This window comes from Hemitrygon akajei, chromosome 8 (assembly GCF_048418815.1).
Source record: "Hemitrygon akajei chromosome 8, sHemAka1.3, whole genome shotgun sequence".
NCBI lineage: Eukaryota > Metazoa > Chordata > Chondrichthyes > Myliobatiformes > Dasyatidae > Hemitrygon > Hemitrygon akajei.
In genome coordinates, this window is record NC_133131.1 from 45,683,615 (window position 1) to 45,702,558 (window position 18,944).

The 18,944-nt window shown below is 41.9% G+C and overlaps 1 protein-coding gene across 2 annotated transcripts in view; it reads left to right on the top strand.

Annotated features, from left to right (window-relative positions):
- Window positions 1–260: 260 nt before the first annotated feature.
- The window catches only part of LOC140731856 (cytochrome P450 2D15-like), a 37,943-nt gene continuing 19,259 nt past the window's right edge, over window positions 261–18,944 (top strand). For both annotated transcript variants that reach the window (XM_073053775.1, XM_073053777.1), the window contains exons 1-4: window positions 261–479; window positions 7,626–7,794; window positions 14,050–14,202; window positions 18,185–18,345. In XM_073053775.1, the coding sequence (XP_072909876.1) occupies window positions 270–479; window positions 7,626–7,794; window positions 14,050–14,202; window positions 18,185–18,345 (693 nt within the window). In that variant the 5' untranslated portion in view covers window positions 261–269. The remainder of the gene's footprint in view (window positions 480–7,625; window positions 7,795–14,049; window positions 14,203–18,184; window positions 18,346–18,944) is intronic.

Sequence of the window (18,944 nt, forward strand, 5' to 3'; positions counted from 1 at the left end):
GGATGTGATCACTTCGATTCTTTCGTTTCGCGTTAAGGGATTGTCCATTTCCCCCCAAACCTGCTCCCTGGTCTGCTGACTTCCCTGGAGTTGCTTTTCTCCTGATCCATATTCCAGCAATACAGTTCCTTGGCTCTGTGATACAAGTATTACATAAGTGTCTGTGTGTGGAGCGTCAGCGTGAACTTCTCCAACAGACTCTTCCCTCCACACCCTTCCCTCACTGACCATGCGCGCATTTTGTTTACAGTCCATTCGCTCTGGAGAACATGGAGTTCTCGGCTCTCCCCCTGCTCTTGTTCAAACTCTTCGACAGGTTCGCGGCGCTGGCCGTGTTCTGCACCGTCTTTTGCCTGGTCTTTGACTTCATGAAGAGGCGCAAGACGTGTGGGAACTACCCTCCCGGACCCCGGGGCTTACCTTTCGTCGGGAACATCCTGCAGGTGGATCTGAGCAACCCTCACCTGTCATTCGTAAAGGTAAAGGCTGAGAGAGAGTGAGACTGTGTGAAGGAGGTGGCTCCCTCACCCCGGGACACCTTTAACCGTTCAGTTTCTTGTATGTTGTTGAGTTCCTCCTTTACACCCTTTCCCCTTGTATCCAGCAGTGTTCTTTCGCTCCCTATTTCACTTCAATATACGAGTTTTTAGTTCTCTGTTTCTTCCTTCGAGCTGGGACGGAATGTGAGGCAACACGAAGTTTAAAAACTTGCAGAACCTGCAACGCAAAGAAAAGAGAACGCAGGAAATATTCAGCAGGAGAGGGAGGGGCAGGAGGAGGATATGATTTTTCATCAGAATCTATTCTCCGTTGTTATCTCTAATTCGATCAATCAATTCTGTGTTTTTCCTATTCCGATTGTTATCCAGGTTGCCTTCTCCAGTTCCATTTTTTTTTCTATTACACCTTTTCCTTATTCTACATTGCGTAAATGCTGTGAAGCTATCCGAACGTCCAGTTTCTGGGGACGGGTAGGCAGTTTTAATGCCAGTGAGTTCAGGATTCCGTCTGCATGCAGGAGACGATAAATAATTGCGAGGGTCTCAGTCACTAGACCAGGCATGGGCAAACTACGGCCCGGGGGCCATATGCGGCCCGTTAAGCTTTTTAATCCGGCCCGCAGAACTTGATGAAATTATATTAATAAACCTTGTTAAAGTTTTTTCCCCGCAATTCTGGCGCCACAACAAAACTAAATCCAGACTTTGATGCGCTGGCTAAAAAGGGAGACCAACAACACTGTTCCCACTGAAATTAAAAATAAGTTTCTTCGTTGTGTTATGTAAAAAAAAAATGCATTTGAAAATATTTTTTTCAATAAGCCTTACATGTTACATGTCATTTCTGTTAAGTGATGGACATGAGTAGTGCGCAGGTGCACGTACGTTCTCAAAATAAAAAATGCGCTTCAGATCAAATAACGCGCTCCGCATACTGGCGCGCTGTCACTGTTCTGTCCTTGTGCTGGTCGTTGTTGAGTTTTGGCACGGGGACAATTGAATAAGAAGGAGCAGGACAAGTAGACCTGCATCTCCTACCGTTTTTGAAATAAAGACAGTCAGGAGGAGAGTGATGATGATAATATCTTGAAGGATAACAGAATTTTCAGTGCTTTAAAATAATAACTGTTACTATTTAAAAAAAGCTGTATTTTATTCATTTAATTTTCAGTGTTTTAAAAGTCATTTCAATAAATAGCTAAAAACCATGGGACTTCAAAGACAGATATTTTGTTGTAATGCATTTGATTGAAATTAAAGCACATGTTTTCTACATATCCCATGATATTTTATTTTCTCTTATGAGGTGTATTACCAAAACACTCCATCCATCTGCTCCTGGTCCAGCCCCCCTGTCAAATTTTAGAACCCTTTGTGGCCCACAATTCAAAAAGTTTGCCCACCCCTGCACTAGATCATCAGCTGGGACTCCGTGCACTCTGCAAAGGGGAGGGGGACGGGGATGGAATCCGCTTAACCCCAGATCCGACTGCAGATGGGATTCGGCGTGGATGAAGACAATTTGTAGCTAAGTCACAGTTTTCAATACTGGAAATTGTTCTGTTTTCTTGTCGGTTTGTGTCAGGTAATATTGGTCATTATTGTCTTGTGTACCAAGAAACTTATACTGGGACCAGACAGCATCCATCAGAATAGAAGGAGAAGTGAGTATGTGAATATCATGACAGGAGTCAGGTAAGGTTGTGTCTTTTCACCTGACTTATTCAACCTGTATAGTGAAAATATCTTGAGAAGTATCAAAGGACTCACAATTGGAGGCCATAATATAAATAACATCAGATATGCTGATGACATCGTACTAATAGCTGACTCAGAAACAAAACTGCAAGAACTACTCACTATAGTGGCAGCAGAAAGTAATTGCAGAGGTCTCTCAATCAACACCAAGAAGACAGGAAGCATGGTCATCTCCAGAAAGACAAACATCCCGCAATGTGTGATCAAAATCGGAAATACAAACATCAAACAAGTCAACAAATTCAGATACCTTGGCAGCCAAATGACAAGTGATGGCAGGTGTGACACAGATATCAAATACAGAATAGCAACGGCGAAAGAAGCTTTCCGGAAAATGAAGACCATATTAACAGACAGGAAGATGAGCATGTAGACTAAAAACAGAATACTGCAATGCTACATTTATTCTGTCCTGACTTATGGAAGTGAATGCTGGACCATTTCCCCAGCAATGGAAAAGAGACTAGAAGCAGCTGAATTATGGTTCTACAGGAGAATGTTAAAAATATCATGGACCACACACAGCAAATGAAGAAGTTCTCAGAAGAGCCCAAGCAGTTGGATCACTCATACCAACAATAAGAGAAAGACAACTCAGATTCCTAGGACTCATCATGCGGAAAGATGAACTAGAAAAACTCATACTCTCTGGAAAGATCGAGGGGATCAAACCTAGAGAAAGACCTCAGCTTATGTACATCAAAAGCCTAGTCAGGTGGCTATACATCGAGGAAATGGAAGTCATCCAAAGAACAAGGGATAGATCTGTATGGAAAGCCATGGTCACCAACGTCCGCATTGGATATGGTACCTAGACAGACAGACAGTACCAAGATACAATGAGAAATGTTGTCTGTGTAGCATGCTGACAAATCATGCCATAGATAATTACATCAGGGTAGTAAAAAAACAAATAGAAAATAGAATATAGGCTTAAACAAGTGCTGTGTAGGTAAACAAATAAAATGTGAGGTATATTGGCATTCCAGTGTTTATCATTCAATGTATGAGAGTGTCATTCTAGAGTCGAATAACACCAGGATAGTAGCTGTCATTGAGTCTGGCTATTCTCAAGCTTTTGTATCTTCTGCCCGATGGGAGAGGGGAGAAGTGAGAATGAATGAGGTGGGAGGGGCCTGAGATTGTGTTATGTGCTTTCCCAAGGCAGTGGGGAAGTGCAAACAGAATCACTAGAAGTGAAGCTGGTTTAAACAATAAACGGTGGTGTACTCAAAACTCTTAAATATCTTATGTGTATGATTGTTATACCCAGCTGTGATCCATCTGGAATGATGCTTTCTATGATGCATCTGTAAGAATTGGTGAGGGTCTTTGCTGACCTGCTGGATTTTCTTAGCCTTCTGAAGAAGTAGAGGCAGTGACGTGCTTCCTTGACCATGGCATTCACGTGGCAGGATCAGGACAGCTTGTCAGTGATTTTTACAACTAGGAACTTGAAGTTCTCAACCATCTCTATCTCAACACCACTGATACTGACAGAGGTGTGTACTTCGCCATACTTCCTGAAGTCAATGAAGTAAAGGTTGAAACTAATCACCCTCGCAGCTGTGAAAGTATGACAAGGTTTTTGACAAGTAGTCCAGACGGTGGGTTGAAGATCCTGCTTGAACTGTAATAATCCTGTGCAATGCTCAGTGGGCCGTGAAGATGTGAATTTGCCCTTTAGCAGACACTTCACCTTTATTTTCTGGATCATCTTGTTCTATAAGTGCTGTGTACTGGGTGTATTCAGAGTTCACTCTACTTTAAATCTGTAGCATCAAACTCTGATGTAAATATTGCCAAATACCAGCTCGGTTCTAGATTCCTTTTTTAGCCTGTTCCAGCTTGAGGCCATGCGTTGGTTTCAAAAAAACATTTCTCTACATGGTAGATCCCATGGGTAAAACCAAGAGAGAGGACTTCCGGTAAGATGGCGATTGCTTAGCTGCTCCGAACTTTTGTTCCGTTACTGTCGCTACCTTTGCACTAAATGTCTCCATTTTATAAAGCTTAGATAGGAATTATTTTGGTATCTCTTACTTGCCTGTGAATATATCTAACCTACAATGTCTAGCAAGAGCTCTAAATCCGGGAGAAAAGAAACTACGACTTCGTCGGGCGTGACGATGGAGGCGCTTGAAAATCTCCGAGACGAAATCTTAAAGCAAATTAAAACCGCTTTCAAACAGTTAGAAGACAAACTGGATCGGATCAACGATAAAGTGGACAAACATGCTGAACACTTATCTCGCATCAATTCGACTTCTGAAGCTTTAGAAAGTCGGGTTCAATACTTGGAGACTCTCTGTTCCAGCTTAGAGGAAAAATCTAACAAACTTCTTTCCAAAATGGTGGATCTTGAAAATCGTAGCAGACGCTGTAACATCAGAATTCTGGGATTACCAGAGGCGACTGAAAAGGGATCAACCGTGAAGTTTTTTGCCGAGTTTCTCTGTGAGATATTCGGGAAGGATCTGCTTCCAAACCCGCCCGAGCTCGAACGGGCACACAGAGTTAATGTCCCCCCCGGAATTCTGGGCACCCGTCCGTGACCAGTAGTCTTGTGTTTCCATCAATACCAGGTAAAACACAGTCTGATTGTGGAGGCACGTCGCAGAGGCTCTTTTTCTTTCCAGGATACAACCATTCGCTTTGTGGAAGATTTTGCACCCCAGACTTTAAAGATGCGCGCTGAGTATAAAGGCGTAATGAAAGTGCTTTTTGATCGTGGTTTCAAACCTTCCTTTCGTAATCTTGCTGACCTAAGAATCAAGTTTAATACCGGGGAATTCAAGTGGTTCAAATCAGCGAGGGAAGCCGAAGCGTTTGTGGCAAGTCTTCCGGCTATCCAGTCATCTTCGGAATCTGATCGGACTTCCTAAAATGGTGGATAAGTACTCCTCGTAGTAAAATTACTTTCTCTGGACTCAGAATTCACTTGAATCACTCAGACATTATTCACTGAAACTCTAAAGGCTGTTGACAATCTCTCCCGGGATTTGGTGTGTGTGTAATCTATTTTCACCTCTGTGTAACTTTACCTACAGAGTTCTACAACTAAATCTAACTTGTTTTGGAGGTTTGAAGTCTTTAGTGAAGGCCTCCCTGTTTGTCGGTTCACAGTTCAACTGCTGATTTATTTTTCCTCTGTTTTAAATACTTATTTATTTTATCTTTTTCTCTTCTTCACCCCCTTTTTTTTCCATTCTCTGAATGTTTTTTTCTCCCTTCTCGGTAAACGGTTGATAAATACTCGTCTTGAATTTACAATTTTCCCCTTCCTCTTTTTTTTCTTTTTCCTTCTTACCTTTTTTTTCCCTTTCTCTTACTTTATCCTTCCATAATATTTCGCGGGTAGATTAGTTTTGGTTTTCTTCCGATTTTCTCTGTATTAAGTTGTATATCTCGGCAGAAGGTGTTCTAATCTGTAGTTATGTTTCCTAGTGCATAAACTAGTTACTGTTTGTTATAGCATTTATACGGAACTGCTGTCAATGACACAGATCTGGAAGTTGTATTTGGGTTAATTTCTTTGGTAGAGCTAGCTACTTGTTTTGGTAGCCGTCTAGTTTTGGGTTGTGTGAGTGGGGTGGGTTTTCCAGTTCCAACATTTCTTTATTGTTTAGGACATGTTTATATTTTGACCTTACGAATCTATGTTTACATCTCTGCTCCCAGACTGCTATTGTACTGCTTGACTTTTTATATGCCTGCTGCCTTTTATGCATTAGTAATTGATAATGGCTAGTGCACTTAAATTTGTGAGCTGGAATGTGAAGGGACTGAACCACCCTGTTAAAAGGAGGAAGATATTCTCACATATTAAACAACTCAAAGCTGACATTGCTTTCCTCCAAGAAACTCATATTCGTTCATTATTCAGTTCTCAATTCGGATTTAAAGTTCCATAAGATCTGGGGGCCTTTTATCGAGTACTTTCATAACCTTCCTCTTGACTAGGGTTTTTTTTTTCCTTTCGGTCCCTTGCTTTCAGCTCCCTTTCTTTTCTGGTAGTGGGCATTATTATCCTCTGTTGCTAAGTGTATTCACAGTCTGGGAGTTTGACTGTCCGGACTTATACTCTCTATATTGTGTGGTGGTTGGTCTGGAATTGTTGTTTTTTTTTCTTGTGTTGTGGGGTTTGGGGAGGACACTAAGCTCACTTGTCTTTAATTTAGGTGCTTTTTTGTTAAATTCTCTTCCTCTGTAGCATATTGATATTGTATGCTTAACCTTGCTCTGTATTAATGCTCCTCATTGGGATTTGGGGTTTTTAATTTTGTAAAATGTTTTGAAAAACTAATAAAAAAAAAATTTAAAAAAATTAAAAAAAAAAAAAAACCCAAGAGAGAGGATGTTAGTTACACAACTGGTTTCTTTGCATCACGTGAGGTGTGGAGTAGTCCTTTGATGAAATCAATATTGAAACAATGCTTTAATACAGAAGGATATCATTGAAAATAAAGTAAGATTCTGCCTTGCATTTCTACATAACTCTTGTATGTCTCTTATGTTTCTGCAGCATATTTACTTTCTTATAATGTTAAAGAGGTTCAGTAAGTGACCAAACACTCTAACAAACTTCTACAGAAACACTTCTGAATGTGCTCTGAATGGTGGCATCATGGTTTGCTACAGCAATTTGAATGTGCTGGGATGTAAGAAGCTGCAGAGGGCAGTGACTCTGCACAGTGAGGCCCTGCCTCAAAAAGTCAGTATCTATCATCAGAGATCCTCACCACCCAGACCGTGCCGTCTTTTTTGCAACTACAATTGGGCAGGAGATACAGAAACCTGAAGTCCCACACCACAAAGTTCAATAATAGTTACTTCCCTTCCACTATCCAGTTTTGATTGAACCGGAACAACCCAAATCATTATTTAGTACAGCAACACTGTAACCATTTTTACATGTCACTAGATGGACTTTGGTCTTTGTTATAATTCTGCTATTTCTTGTATAATTTTACAGAAATTATGCTTTATTTGTGAATGCTGTTTCCCTACTGATACATGTCTATGATGTTGCTACAACTAAGATTTTCATTGCCCTTGTGCATATGTGTACTTATATACATGACAATATGCTTCAATTTGATTCTGAAGCAGCGCTTTTGTGGCAGGGTTGGGTTTTGCCCATCCAGGGATGGATAATGAGTGGGGAAACAATCGCACAAGGAATCCAGCCCACTTTTTTCGATGGTACAAGGGATGGAGACCAACAGCAACAAGGGTGCAAAATGTGGAGGTGCTGGATCTGACTGAGAACTCAGTGATGGTGCAGTCTCTGTTCTTTTCTGTGTTCGGTTCCTGAGAGTTACAGTAATGGCCTGGTGCTTTCTCCCATCATGTGTCCACTTTTAGCTGTGGAAGAAGTACGGCGATGTGGTGAGTTTAGAGTTTGGATGGACAAACCTGGTGGTGCTGAGTGGCTACAAGACCCTAAAAGAGGCTCTGGTGAAGAAATCGGAAGATTTTGCAGATCGGCCATCCTTTCCAATTTATGAGAAGTTCTTTCGGCAGCATGGTGAAGGTGGGTATGAACCAGGGTCCAGAGACTGACCTGTGCATCGGGTGGGAGGCATTGGGATAATTGGACCACATGTTTTGGTAGAAGACCTAAACCCCACCACCAGAGCTTTGGGGTGGGGGGGTGGTCATTGTGTCCAGTGCACCTCAAGGGCATTTGAAACCACTTCCTCAGGAAGATGAAATATTATTTAATTGGGGATGGGTTGAGGAATGTTGTTTCCCCATCAGACACACTAGTCACCAGAAACAATGAGTTCACTGTTAACGCCCAAACAACAAGCACACATTTTTCATTTGTTTAAACAGCTTTACTTTCAACATCTCCCTTCAATACCGAATAGTCACCACCTTTTACGTCTCATAATCCCGCTCCCTCCGCACCTACATAACAGGGAGAGTGTGTACGTATACAAAGTTGTTCCATACACCAAATGAACAGAACTGAACAATCTCCCATCCTTTTTATGTATATATTAAAAAAGCAAACTTGAAAACAAATTTAAAGACAATTCAAATGTCCATTAGGATATGGGAATTAGTTCTAATCCCTGAAGTTAATACAATTCTTAAGATACCAAATGCCTTCACTAAGTGCCTTTAACAACACACGAGCTGGATCTGCCTTTTTTGTGAGACAGTCAGTTGGATGTTTCTTTGTAGTTGATCATAGCACCTGGTGAATTTTCTGTGCTTGGACAAGTTCTTTGGTGCTGTTTAACTGTAGGTGAAGCCTCTTCTCTGTAACTGACTTGGTGGATTTGATGGCATGAACCAAAGAGTCATTGTCACAAGTTCTATGTACATTGTCCTCCTTTGGGTCACCATGGAAAAGGTCAGAATAAATTGTGGCCAGACAAACAGCATTGTCAATACCTTCAAACATTGCAAAGGTTTCACCTGCCAGCGTACTCCATACAACTCTTCAGATGCTTTCTGATTGCCAATGGAGAGGTGAAAATCTTCCCTCTTCTCCTGTCAGTACAATAAAATATCCCCCTTGAATTCCTCCGTCAGGGAGATTTCCAACTGAGCCATCACTGAAGACAACGAGCCTTGGTAAGCTATCTTTTTCAAGCTGTGAAAACTTCTAGACTACTTTTTCAGATTGAATTCTGCACACTATAACTTGTTTGCCAAATGTGAAGTTTGTACTGTGGCATTTTTTTGTGTTGGATGCCAAGTTGCAGGTATTACACATGATGTCAGGTCTGCTGTGACTTGCCACCCATAGAACCTGACCATTCTTTGACTCAAGTTGCCCCGCTTCAGCTTCACTGAGGGGTGAATCCCGTTGTGTGGCACGTGAGGATTCCAAGCGGATTGTCGGAAGCTTTCTTGGTGCAGTTGTACTGTTCCATCAACAGAAAGGATGTCTATCCCTATATAGAATCTGTCATGTTCCAACCTGAAAGGCTGAATTTAGCTGAAGGATAACTGTTTGGCTAAGTTTTGTCAGTCTCCCTTATGAAGTCATCTACATGACACAATTTTTCCAATCACATGATATCCTGAATCTTGCCAGTAAAGAATAGCTGGAACTACTTAGACCAGCAGGAGAATTAGGCCATTCGGCCGAATGAGTCTGCTCCGCCATTTAATCATGGCTGATCTTTCTTTCCCCTTCTCAGCCACACTCCCAGGCCTTCTCCCCATAACCTCTCAGCAGACCAGGCAAGTTCTATGGAGTTGACTGTTCTTTTTCCACAGAGGCTGCCTGACTCGCTGAGTTCCTTCAGCGTTTTGTGTGTGTTGCTCGTATTTCCAACATCTGCAGATTTTCTCCTGCTTGTGTTCCCCATAATCCCTGATGCCATGTCTAATCAAGAACCTAACAAGCTCTGCCTTAAATACACCCCATGACCTGGCCTCCAGAGCTGCCTGTGGTAACAAATTCCACAAATTCACCGTCCTCTGGCTAATTTCTTTGTATCTCTGTTTTAAATGGATGCCCCTCTATTCTGAGGCTGTGCCCTCTTGTCCTAGACACCCCACCATGGGAATTATCCTTTCTATATCTACTCTGTCTGGGTCTTTCAACATTTAAAAGTTTTCAATGAGGTCTCCCCCACCATCCTTCTAAATTCCAGCAAATACAGACCCAGAGCTATCAAATTTTACTTGTATGATAACCCTTTCTTTCTGAGAATCATCCTTGTGAACCTCCTCTGGACCCTCTCAGGGCCAGCGCATCTTTTCTTAGATCAGGAGCCCAAAATTGTTCACAATTCTCAAGGTGAGTCCTCATCAGTGCCTTATAAAGCCTCAGCATCACATCCGGCTCTTGTATTCTAGACATCTTAAAATGAATGCTAACATTGTACTTGCGTTCCTCACCACCAACTCTACCTGCAAGTTAACCTTTAGGGTATTTTTGTGACATCTTCCCACCTGTTTCCAACATAATTTCCTTGACCTTTTTATACCAGTAGAGAGATGCATCAGCTAGACCACACACACACTTTTTGAGTTTGCAGGGTATTCCTTTGCTTCTGGCTTCGGGGTGGGGGGAGTTTAATGCAAACGTCATGTGACAGCTCCACTCCCTGTAAGAATGTGGATTTCATATCCATGCAATGGGGTTGCCAATGCTTTTGACATATCACTGAGAGAAGTAGTCGGAGAGACTCTGATGCACATGTTGGTGAGTTTCTTTGGAGTTCTTCTATGTACGGTTCCTCAAAACCTTTAGCAACCAGATGTTGGTAAAATTCCTGTCATGAATCTTTCAGGGTGCACACTGATATTGCAGATGTTGTCTTTTGGCCAATGTCTCTAGCTTCCTCAAACACAACATTATATCTCCAATTTCTCATTTCATCTTGTTTTGTAGATTCAAACGACATCTCTTTAGTTACTTGTACATCTTTGTCTTGATATTTCTCAGATGTCCCAGCCTGATTCAATATGAAGTCTGCCTACACGTGACATGATGACTGACCTGCAGTGCCAGCAACTGTGACTGGTGCTAGGTAATTCAAGTTGTATCAACTTTTGTCACTCCCAGTGGCTTTGCCTGCTCATACTAAGATTTCAGATTTGTCTGAGATACCAGTGTTTTGGTCTACTAATCTCACAGTTTGTCCTGTTTAAAGACTGAAACTTCCATGTTATCTTTGCACTTGTCATAATTTCTGTTCAAGCAAGTCTGTTGAATTCTCAACTGCACTCTCTTCCACACTGTCTGTGCCACCGTTGAACAACTCTGTTGGGTCCCCAGCTGCACTCTCTCCCGTACTGTCTGTGCCAGCATTGAACAACTCTATTGGGTCCTTATCTGCACTCTCCTCATCCCTGTCTGTGCCACCATTGAGTTCTGATGGTCTTCAGTTTATGTTTTTTGTAGTCTGGAATGATGTACTTTCACATATGTATCTCCATGTCTCACGAATACCACAACTTCATCCTGACCAGTGACAACTCCAGGAACTCTCCGTTCTGTACAGTCTGATCTCTTGTAATACACATTGGCCCCTGTGTCATATTTTCCATTTGTAGGATGGACGTGTGCCCTCAGTGCTCTTTGAATTCTCTCTGAACACTCTGCTTCAGTGAAAGTCTTCCTTGATGCATGCAGTGCTGAAATGCGTTTCCCAACTCATTGACTGCTTGCAGTGCAAGTGGTCTGTCAACCAGTACAGAGGGATGTTTTGGATTCTGGCCGAACACCAATTGATGCGGGCTATGGCCGTGTACATTGTGCATGGTATCCTTTGCCTTGATGACTCAGTCCAGGGCTGTGTTCCAACCACAGCCATTGCTTTTATTTGCCTTTGGCCTTTTCAGTAAGCGTTTGATTGTGTCGCTCCGAAAGTCCATTACTTCAAGGACTATATGCCGTTGTTGTCTTTGTTTCAATGTTAAAGTACTCTGCCATCTCTCTGAATTCATCATTATTAAATTCACCACCATTATCATTGAATACTTTCCGAGGTGGACCGTGCACACTTATCCAGGAATGGATGAAGTGTCTTTACAATCTCTGAGGGTCTCTTTGTGTTTACATTGCTACCAGCACTGAAACGTGTGAGCCGACCAGTGATGTGGAGATGTTGCTCCAGTTCATGTAGGTTTATGGCTGCTGTTTCACTGTATTCAGACCAGCCACAGGCTTGGGCAGTCTCACAGCTCTCAATCATCTGCTTTACAATGGAAAAATCATCTGCTTCTTTGTTTCCTGAGCCGTTTCTGAAGTCCATCAGTTGAAGTTTGTCCAAACCGCTTGTGAAGTTTGAGCAACACCTTGCATTTCTCATCTCTGGTCATGTTGTGTGTGACATTTAGTACTTCATTCTCACAGTGTCTTTACCTGGAATGTAATACCCAGAGCTGCTGAGCTCAAGAGCCACCGGCTGTTAAAACATCATTGCCTGGTCATTCTCCATATCCAGTAATGTTCTTGCTTTTGTTGGGGAATATTTACTCAAGAGTAATGGAATGTTCAATAGCAGCATCTCCGTTTCAATGTAACCTTATTTCCGCCCTATTTTTGCAGGAATTTTCACTCTTTTGGTGGAATGTATGATCATTCCATCTCCAAATTTGAATGCTTTGTTATTGAGTGTATCTGTGTTCACCAGTTTCTGCACTTCATTCTGGTTTTGTTCACTTACATAGCTCCCAAGTCATTTTTCTCCACACAATGTGCGTGTGCATGCTGTATCAATAACAGCAGATCCTAGAGATTCCACCATCAAAATCTCTGCCTCAGATGTCTCTGCATTAGACTATAAGACATAGAAGCAGAATTAGGCCATTTGGTCCATCGAGTCTGCTCCACCATTCAATCATAGCTGATCCTATTTTTCTCTTCCTCAACCCCATTTGCTGGCCTTCTCCCCGTAACCTTTGCTGCCATGTCCAATCATTAGTAAGTGATTCCTTCACAAACGGTGATATGGCACTCTTCTACATCTTCAGATTTGTTATTTCCTTCAGTTAGCCTAACATTTTAGCTTCTGTGTGGATGGTTTCTTGCCCAGTGGTAAATACTTTGACATACCACACATTTCGATCCCCGTCATACTTGTTTATTGGATTTGTGCCAGGTAATGGTATCCTTGCCTGGTCTCCCTGAGGGCAGTGAAGTATACTGTTTCCTGACTCAAACTAATTCCAACTAGTGGCCTTGTCTCCTAAAATCTTCTTCAGTGCTGATTTCATAGATGCAAATGTAAGTTCTGTGCATTCAGATAACTCGAGCTGTCTGTCCTTTATGCCTAGACACACAGTGTCCAATAATTTAAAAGCTAATACAGCATCAGGAAATTCCATTTTGTATTTACACATGCAGTGCACTTTGTTCAAAGTCATATTTTCAGCCATATTTTTAGAATTATCTTGATAAATTTTGTCAAAGTCTGAATATGCCTCATAAATCTGATCCTTTTCCATCCTCAAAAAACAGAGTTAAGTGTATCTGGTAGCATATACCCATCACGGTTTCTCTCGTTCTCCCTGAAAGCAACAACGCAACAGCCAAGGCTTGCTTCATCTTCTCTAGTTCCATAACACAAGTCCATATTCCAATTTCATTTTTCCAGCTTTCATAAGGCTCGGTCTATTCAAATGCTGGTGGGATCCTCTTATTGAAAACCATCCTTTGCTGGCACTGTTAATGCCCAAACAACAAGGACACATTTTTCTTTTGTTTAAACGACTTTACTTTCAATGTCACCCTTCAGTATCTGAGGACTGCCACCTTTACACCCCATAATTCCCCTCCCTCCACACAGAGAGAGTGCACGCATTCTAAATACTTACATAGTCCACACAAACAGAACTCAACATTCAGTACCACTGTGTATACTGTGGTCCCTGAATTTCTGGTTGTAGTTCCCCTGGACACACTGGCTCCCGTCTCACCGAACACACAAAATAATATGGCCCAGAAGGGGCAAGAACTTGTTTCTGTTGATGATATATTACAATAGATTGCAGGTAGGAATGATCTGGGTGATCCACCTTTGCATGTTAATCCAGTCTTGTTACTCCACTCTGCTCAAAATATCATGCTCATTCTTTAGGATCCAGGTGAATATCTAATTGTAAATTAAAATGAATGTCTTAGAAATCAATGAACACAGAAGCAGGCCATTCAGCCCATAATCTCCATGGTGATAATCCATGCTAACCCATTTCCCAGTACTTAGTCTGTAGCCTTCTCTATCTTGCTATTTCAAGTGCTCATTTAGATACTTGTTGAAGGACGGGTTGAAAATGAAGATGAATAAATGACATTCCTGTTACACCCATCCAGGTATTGTGTTTGCAAAGTACGGAGACTGGTGGAAACAGCAAAGGAAATTTTCACTCTCGACCCTGAAGAACTTTGGGCTCGGAAAGAAGTCCCTTCAATTGCGAATTGTGGAAGAGGCTGAATTTTTAATTCAAGGTTTTGAAAGTGAACAAGGTGGGTGATCCTGAGGAAGCAACTGCTGTTCTTCGGTCCTGTGCTACTGTTGGTGTCTGGCACCTTGGTAAACCCAGTGTGTCACAGAAGGACAGCAGGGCAGGGTCGAGCACCTGCAGTTCGGGTAATTGGTTTATTATTGTCACACTCAGATGGTGGTGTGAGTGTGGAATGAGCTGCCAGCAGAAATGAAAGATGTAGTTTCAATTGCAACATTTAAGAGACATTTGCACATTTATATTGATGAGAGGGGTGTGGAGGGCAGAGATCTGATGCGGGTAGATGGACTAGACAGAAGGCCAAATTTCTATGGGTTAGATGGGCTGAATGGCCTGTTTGGGTGTTGTAGTTCTCAATGGGATGTACTAAGATGTACATGTACAGTCTAATGCTTTGTTTTCTTGCCATCCATCCATACAGACCATTTCATCACACCAAGGGAAAATACAACAATGCAGAATGTAGTGTTACTGTGTCAGAGAGTGCAGTGCAGGTAGGCAATAAGGTAGATTGTGAGATGAACAAATCATCTGATTATACAAGAGGCCCATTCGATAGACACACAACAGTGAGATAGAGGCTGTCCTGGAGTCCGGAGGTATGTACTTTCAGGCTTTTAGACCTGCTGCCCGGTGGGAGGGGAGACAAGAGGGAATGTTGCCCTCTCCACTCTCCTCTACATGGGCATTTCAAAGGGATTGACCATTTCAGCTCAAATCATCTCCAGTTTCCTAATGTTTTTGCCAATGGAAAGAGGGGCTTGGGAGTCAGAGCTATCACCCAGGGTGGAGGATGTGTTAATGTTTAATCTTTCCCTTTAAGATGTAACAGGCCCTCCTGTAGAGGAATGAAGCTCTGTCAGCTGCTTCTGTTGGTGTTCAGAAGCAACTGGCAACTATTTCTATTGATGTTGCCCTTCCATCAAAGTGAGGTAGCTCCAAACTGCTTCATAGGAGAGTACCTAGACCAAAAACATTGATTTAATCAACAGAGATACATTAGGACATGTGACTGAACACTAGGTCAAAGGTTCCCAGAGGTTCAGAGCTGGAAGCGACCTGGGTGAGTAAATGTGCAGAGAGGGAACAGAAGTATCCCTACATCTTCGTCAATTTGAACTTTGACTTCTCCCTACAACTTTGGATATCTTTGTTATCACGAATCTATCGACCTTCACGTTAAATATTCTCACTGACTTGGTCTCCACAGCCATCTGTGGCAATGCACTCTACAGATTCATCACACCCTGGTAAAGAAATTCCTCCTCGTCTCTGTTCTAAAACAGTGTCCTTGTATTCCTGGGCTGAGCTCTCTGGTCCTAGACTCTCCACATCCACTCTGTCTAGGCTATTCAATATTCAATAGATGCCAATTAGATCCACCTTCATTCTTCTAAACGTCAGCAAGCACAAGCCTAGAGCCATCAAACGCTCTTCATATATTAACCCTTTCATTCCTGGGATCATTCTCTTGAATCTCCTCAATGGCAGCACATTCTTTCTTAGATAATTGACCCACAGCTACTCTCAACAGTCCAAGTGCTGCCTGGCCAATGTTTTATAAAGCCTCAACAGCACATTTTTAACTTTTATATTCAAGTTGTCCCAAAATGAATGTTAACATTGCATTTGTTTTCCTTACCACCAACTTAATCTGCAAGTTCACATCCTGCACTAAGACTCCCAAGTCTCTTTGCACATCTGATTTTTGAATTCACTCCCTGTTTAGAAAATTGTCTATGCCTTTATTTGTTCTTCCAAAGTGCAATACCACACACTTCCCTACCCTTCTGTCACTTCTTTGCCCATTCTTACAAACTGTGCAAGTCCCTCTGCAGACTCCCTGCTTCCTCAACACTATTTGCCCCTCCATCTATCTTTGTATCATCCACAAACTTGGCCACTAAGCCATCAATTCCATTATCCAAATCATTGACATATAATGTGAAAGAAAGCAGTCCTAACACTGATCCCTGTGGAACACCAGTATTCACCAATAGCCGACCAAAATCCACTGACTGCTCTGTCAGCCTTCCTGTTATTTTTGCTAAAGAATTCCACAGATTTGTCAGGCAAGATTTTTAAGGAAACCATGCTGATTTCAAAGGTATAGGAAGAGGGAGAGTTCCCAGAGGGAAGGTTGCGTAAAATAATGGATAAAAACAAGTCCCACATCCTTCTACTAATTGATGCAATGGATTAACAAAACAACAGAGTACACAATAATTAAAACAGTAACAAGTCTCACACCCTTCTGCTCATCGAGGACTCTAATTTATGATGTCGAGCCTGGAGACTGTTAGAAGCCCTTTGTGCCAATTGCCATTCAGGTCCAAGGACAAATTTCTGATGAATTTGCACACTTAAGTCAGGTCAAGTCAAGTCATTTTTCATTGTCATTTCGACCATAACTGCTGGTACAGTACACAGTAAAAATGACACAATGTTTTTCAGGACCACGGTGCTCCATGAAACAATACAAAAACTACACTGAACTACATAAAAACAACACAGAAAAAACTACACTAGACTGCAGACCTACCCAGGACTACATAAAATGCACGAAACAGTGCAGGCAATACAATAAATAATAAACAAGACAATAGGCACAGTAGAGGGTAGTAAGTTGGTGTCAGTCCAGGCTCTGGGTTTTAAGGAATCTGATGGCTTGGGGGAAGAAACTGGTATAATTAAGAAAGCCCACATTTTTTAAATCTATGCATACCTGTCAGCTACAATTCTAAAATTAATTAGTTTTTAATGATTGATACAGAGGGAGAATTCTACATTCCCACTGAACAAGTGTCAGTTGTTTTCAAAAATTTTATCAGTGAAGGCTTTCTTTTGCCAACTGAAGTGCTCATCCTTGAGAAAGAAATCAAGTTATCACATTCCCTTAATGGTTTACATTTGTATACTCCAAGGCCTTTGACAAAAAGGTTGAGAGTGTTGTGGATAGTGCAAGGGCTGACAGAGGTTACAGCAGGACATCGATAGGATGCAAAACTGGGCCGATAAGTGTGAGGTGGTTCATTTTGGTAGGTCAAGTATATAGTATTAATGGTGAGACTCTTGGCAGTGTGGAGGATCAGAGTGATCTTGGGCTACGCAGGTTGACTCTGTGGTTAAGAAGGCATACAGTGCATTGGTCTCCATCAATCGTGGGATTGAGTTTAGGAGATGAGGGGTAATGTTGCAGCTGAATACAGTAGGACCCTGGTCAGACCCCACTTGGAGTACTGTGCTCAGTTCTGGTCACCTCACTTTAGGAAGGATGTGGAAACCATAGAAAGAGTGCAGAGGAGATTTGCAAGGACATTGCCTGGATTAGGGAGCATGCCTTATGAAAATAGGTTGAGTGAACTCGGCCTTTTCTCCTTGGAGAGCGCAAACTTTTAAGGTGCTTGGAAGAAGGTACAGAGGAGATGTCAGGGGTAATTTTTTTTATGCAGAGTGGTGAGTGCATGGAATGGGCTACCGCCAATGGTGGTGGAGGCAGATAGGATAGGGTCTTTTAAGAGTCTCCTGGATAGGTACATGGAGCTTAGAAAAATAGAGGGCTATGGGTAACCGTAGGTAATTTCAAAGTAAGTACATGTTTAGCACAACATTGTGGGCCAAAGGGCCTGTATTGTGCTATAGGTTTTCTATGTTTCTATGCCTCATGGATGAATCAAGACCTTGTGCTGTACTTACCTTTCCAATGGACAGGCTTGTTCATTATGAGTACTGTGAACAGACTGCTCCATTCCAAGTAAAAAGACTTGTTTTAACCCTCTCCTTACACAGTGTCCCAAAATGACTGGAAATGGGAGCTTTCCAATTAGATAACAATGAGCAGCTAGTGCAGGCCTTAATGGAAATGTTTCAATTGCAAAGCTCTTGTTTTCTGTCAGCCGACAAATCTCTTTAAGTAGTCTGTTACCTGTGCAGTTTCAAAATCTGCTTGTTATATTGAAATAACTTTTTTACCATTTATTCAGGTCGTCCTTTTGATCCACATTTTCATTTAACTTATGCAACCTCAAATATTATCTGCTCAATTATCTTCGGCAAACGCTTTGACTACAGTGATGAAAAGCTCCTTCGACTTTTGCACATACTTGAAGAAAGCTTTGTGTTGGAAGGTGGATTTTGGGGTCAGGTAAGGAAGACTGTTCATTCAATAATGAACAAACACTTGTGGACATTGTATGCTTCTGCCTTATTAGTCAGCCTCAAATGTCCAAATGATGGTAGAGGAAAGAGAAGAACTGAGGTGGACAACCTGCAGCTGATCCTACCAGTTCTGATACAAACAGAAGAAGCAAGTTATCTGAAACTGTTGTATTTGATGTTGGGTCCAGAAGGTTGGAACAGGTCTGTATGGAAGATGTTAAGCTAATGGTGGGCCCCATTATAACAGTGCTGGAAGCCACAGATAAATAGTTAGTGCGGGGTCTTAAGCAGTATTTTTTCTAACTCCACTAACACTGCCTGATCAGCTGCACATTTCTTGCAGCTCCTCATTTCACATCCTCTGCCTGCCCCTGTTTTCGCTCTTTCTCAGCTCTGAAGTTTTCTGGACATCCAGCACAAAGTCTGCCTTTCTTACAGTGGGTCCTGCCTACTGATTGTTTCTGCATTTTCTGTTTTCACTTTAGATTTCCAGCATTGTGGGTTTTTGATTTTTCAAAATCTGTGTGGTTGGACATCTTGTAAAATATTAGCAAGTGTCAGCAAGGAATTACTTAAAGGAATGAC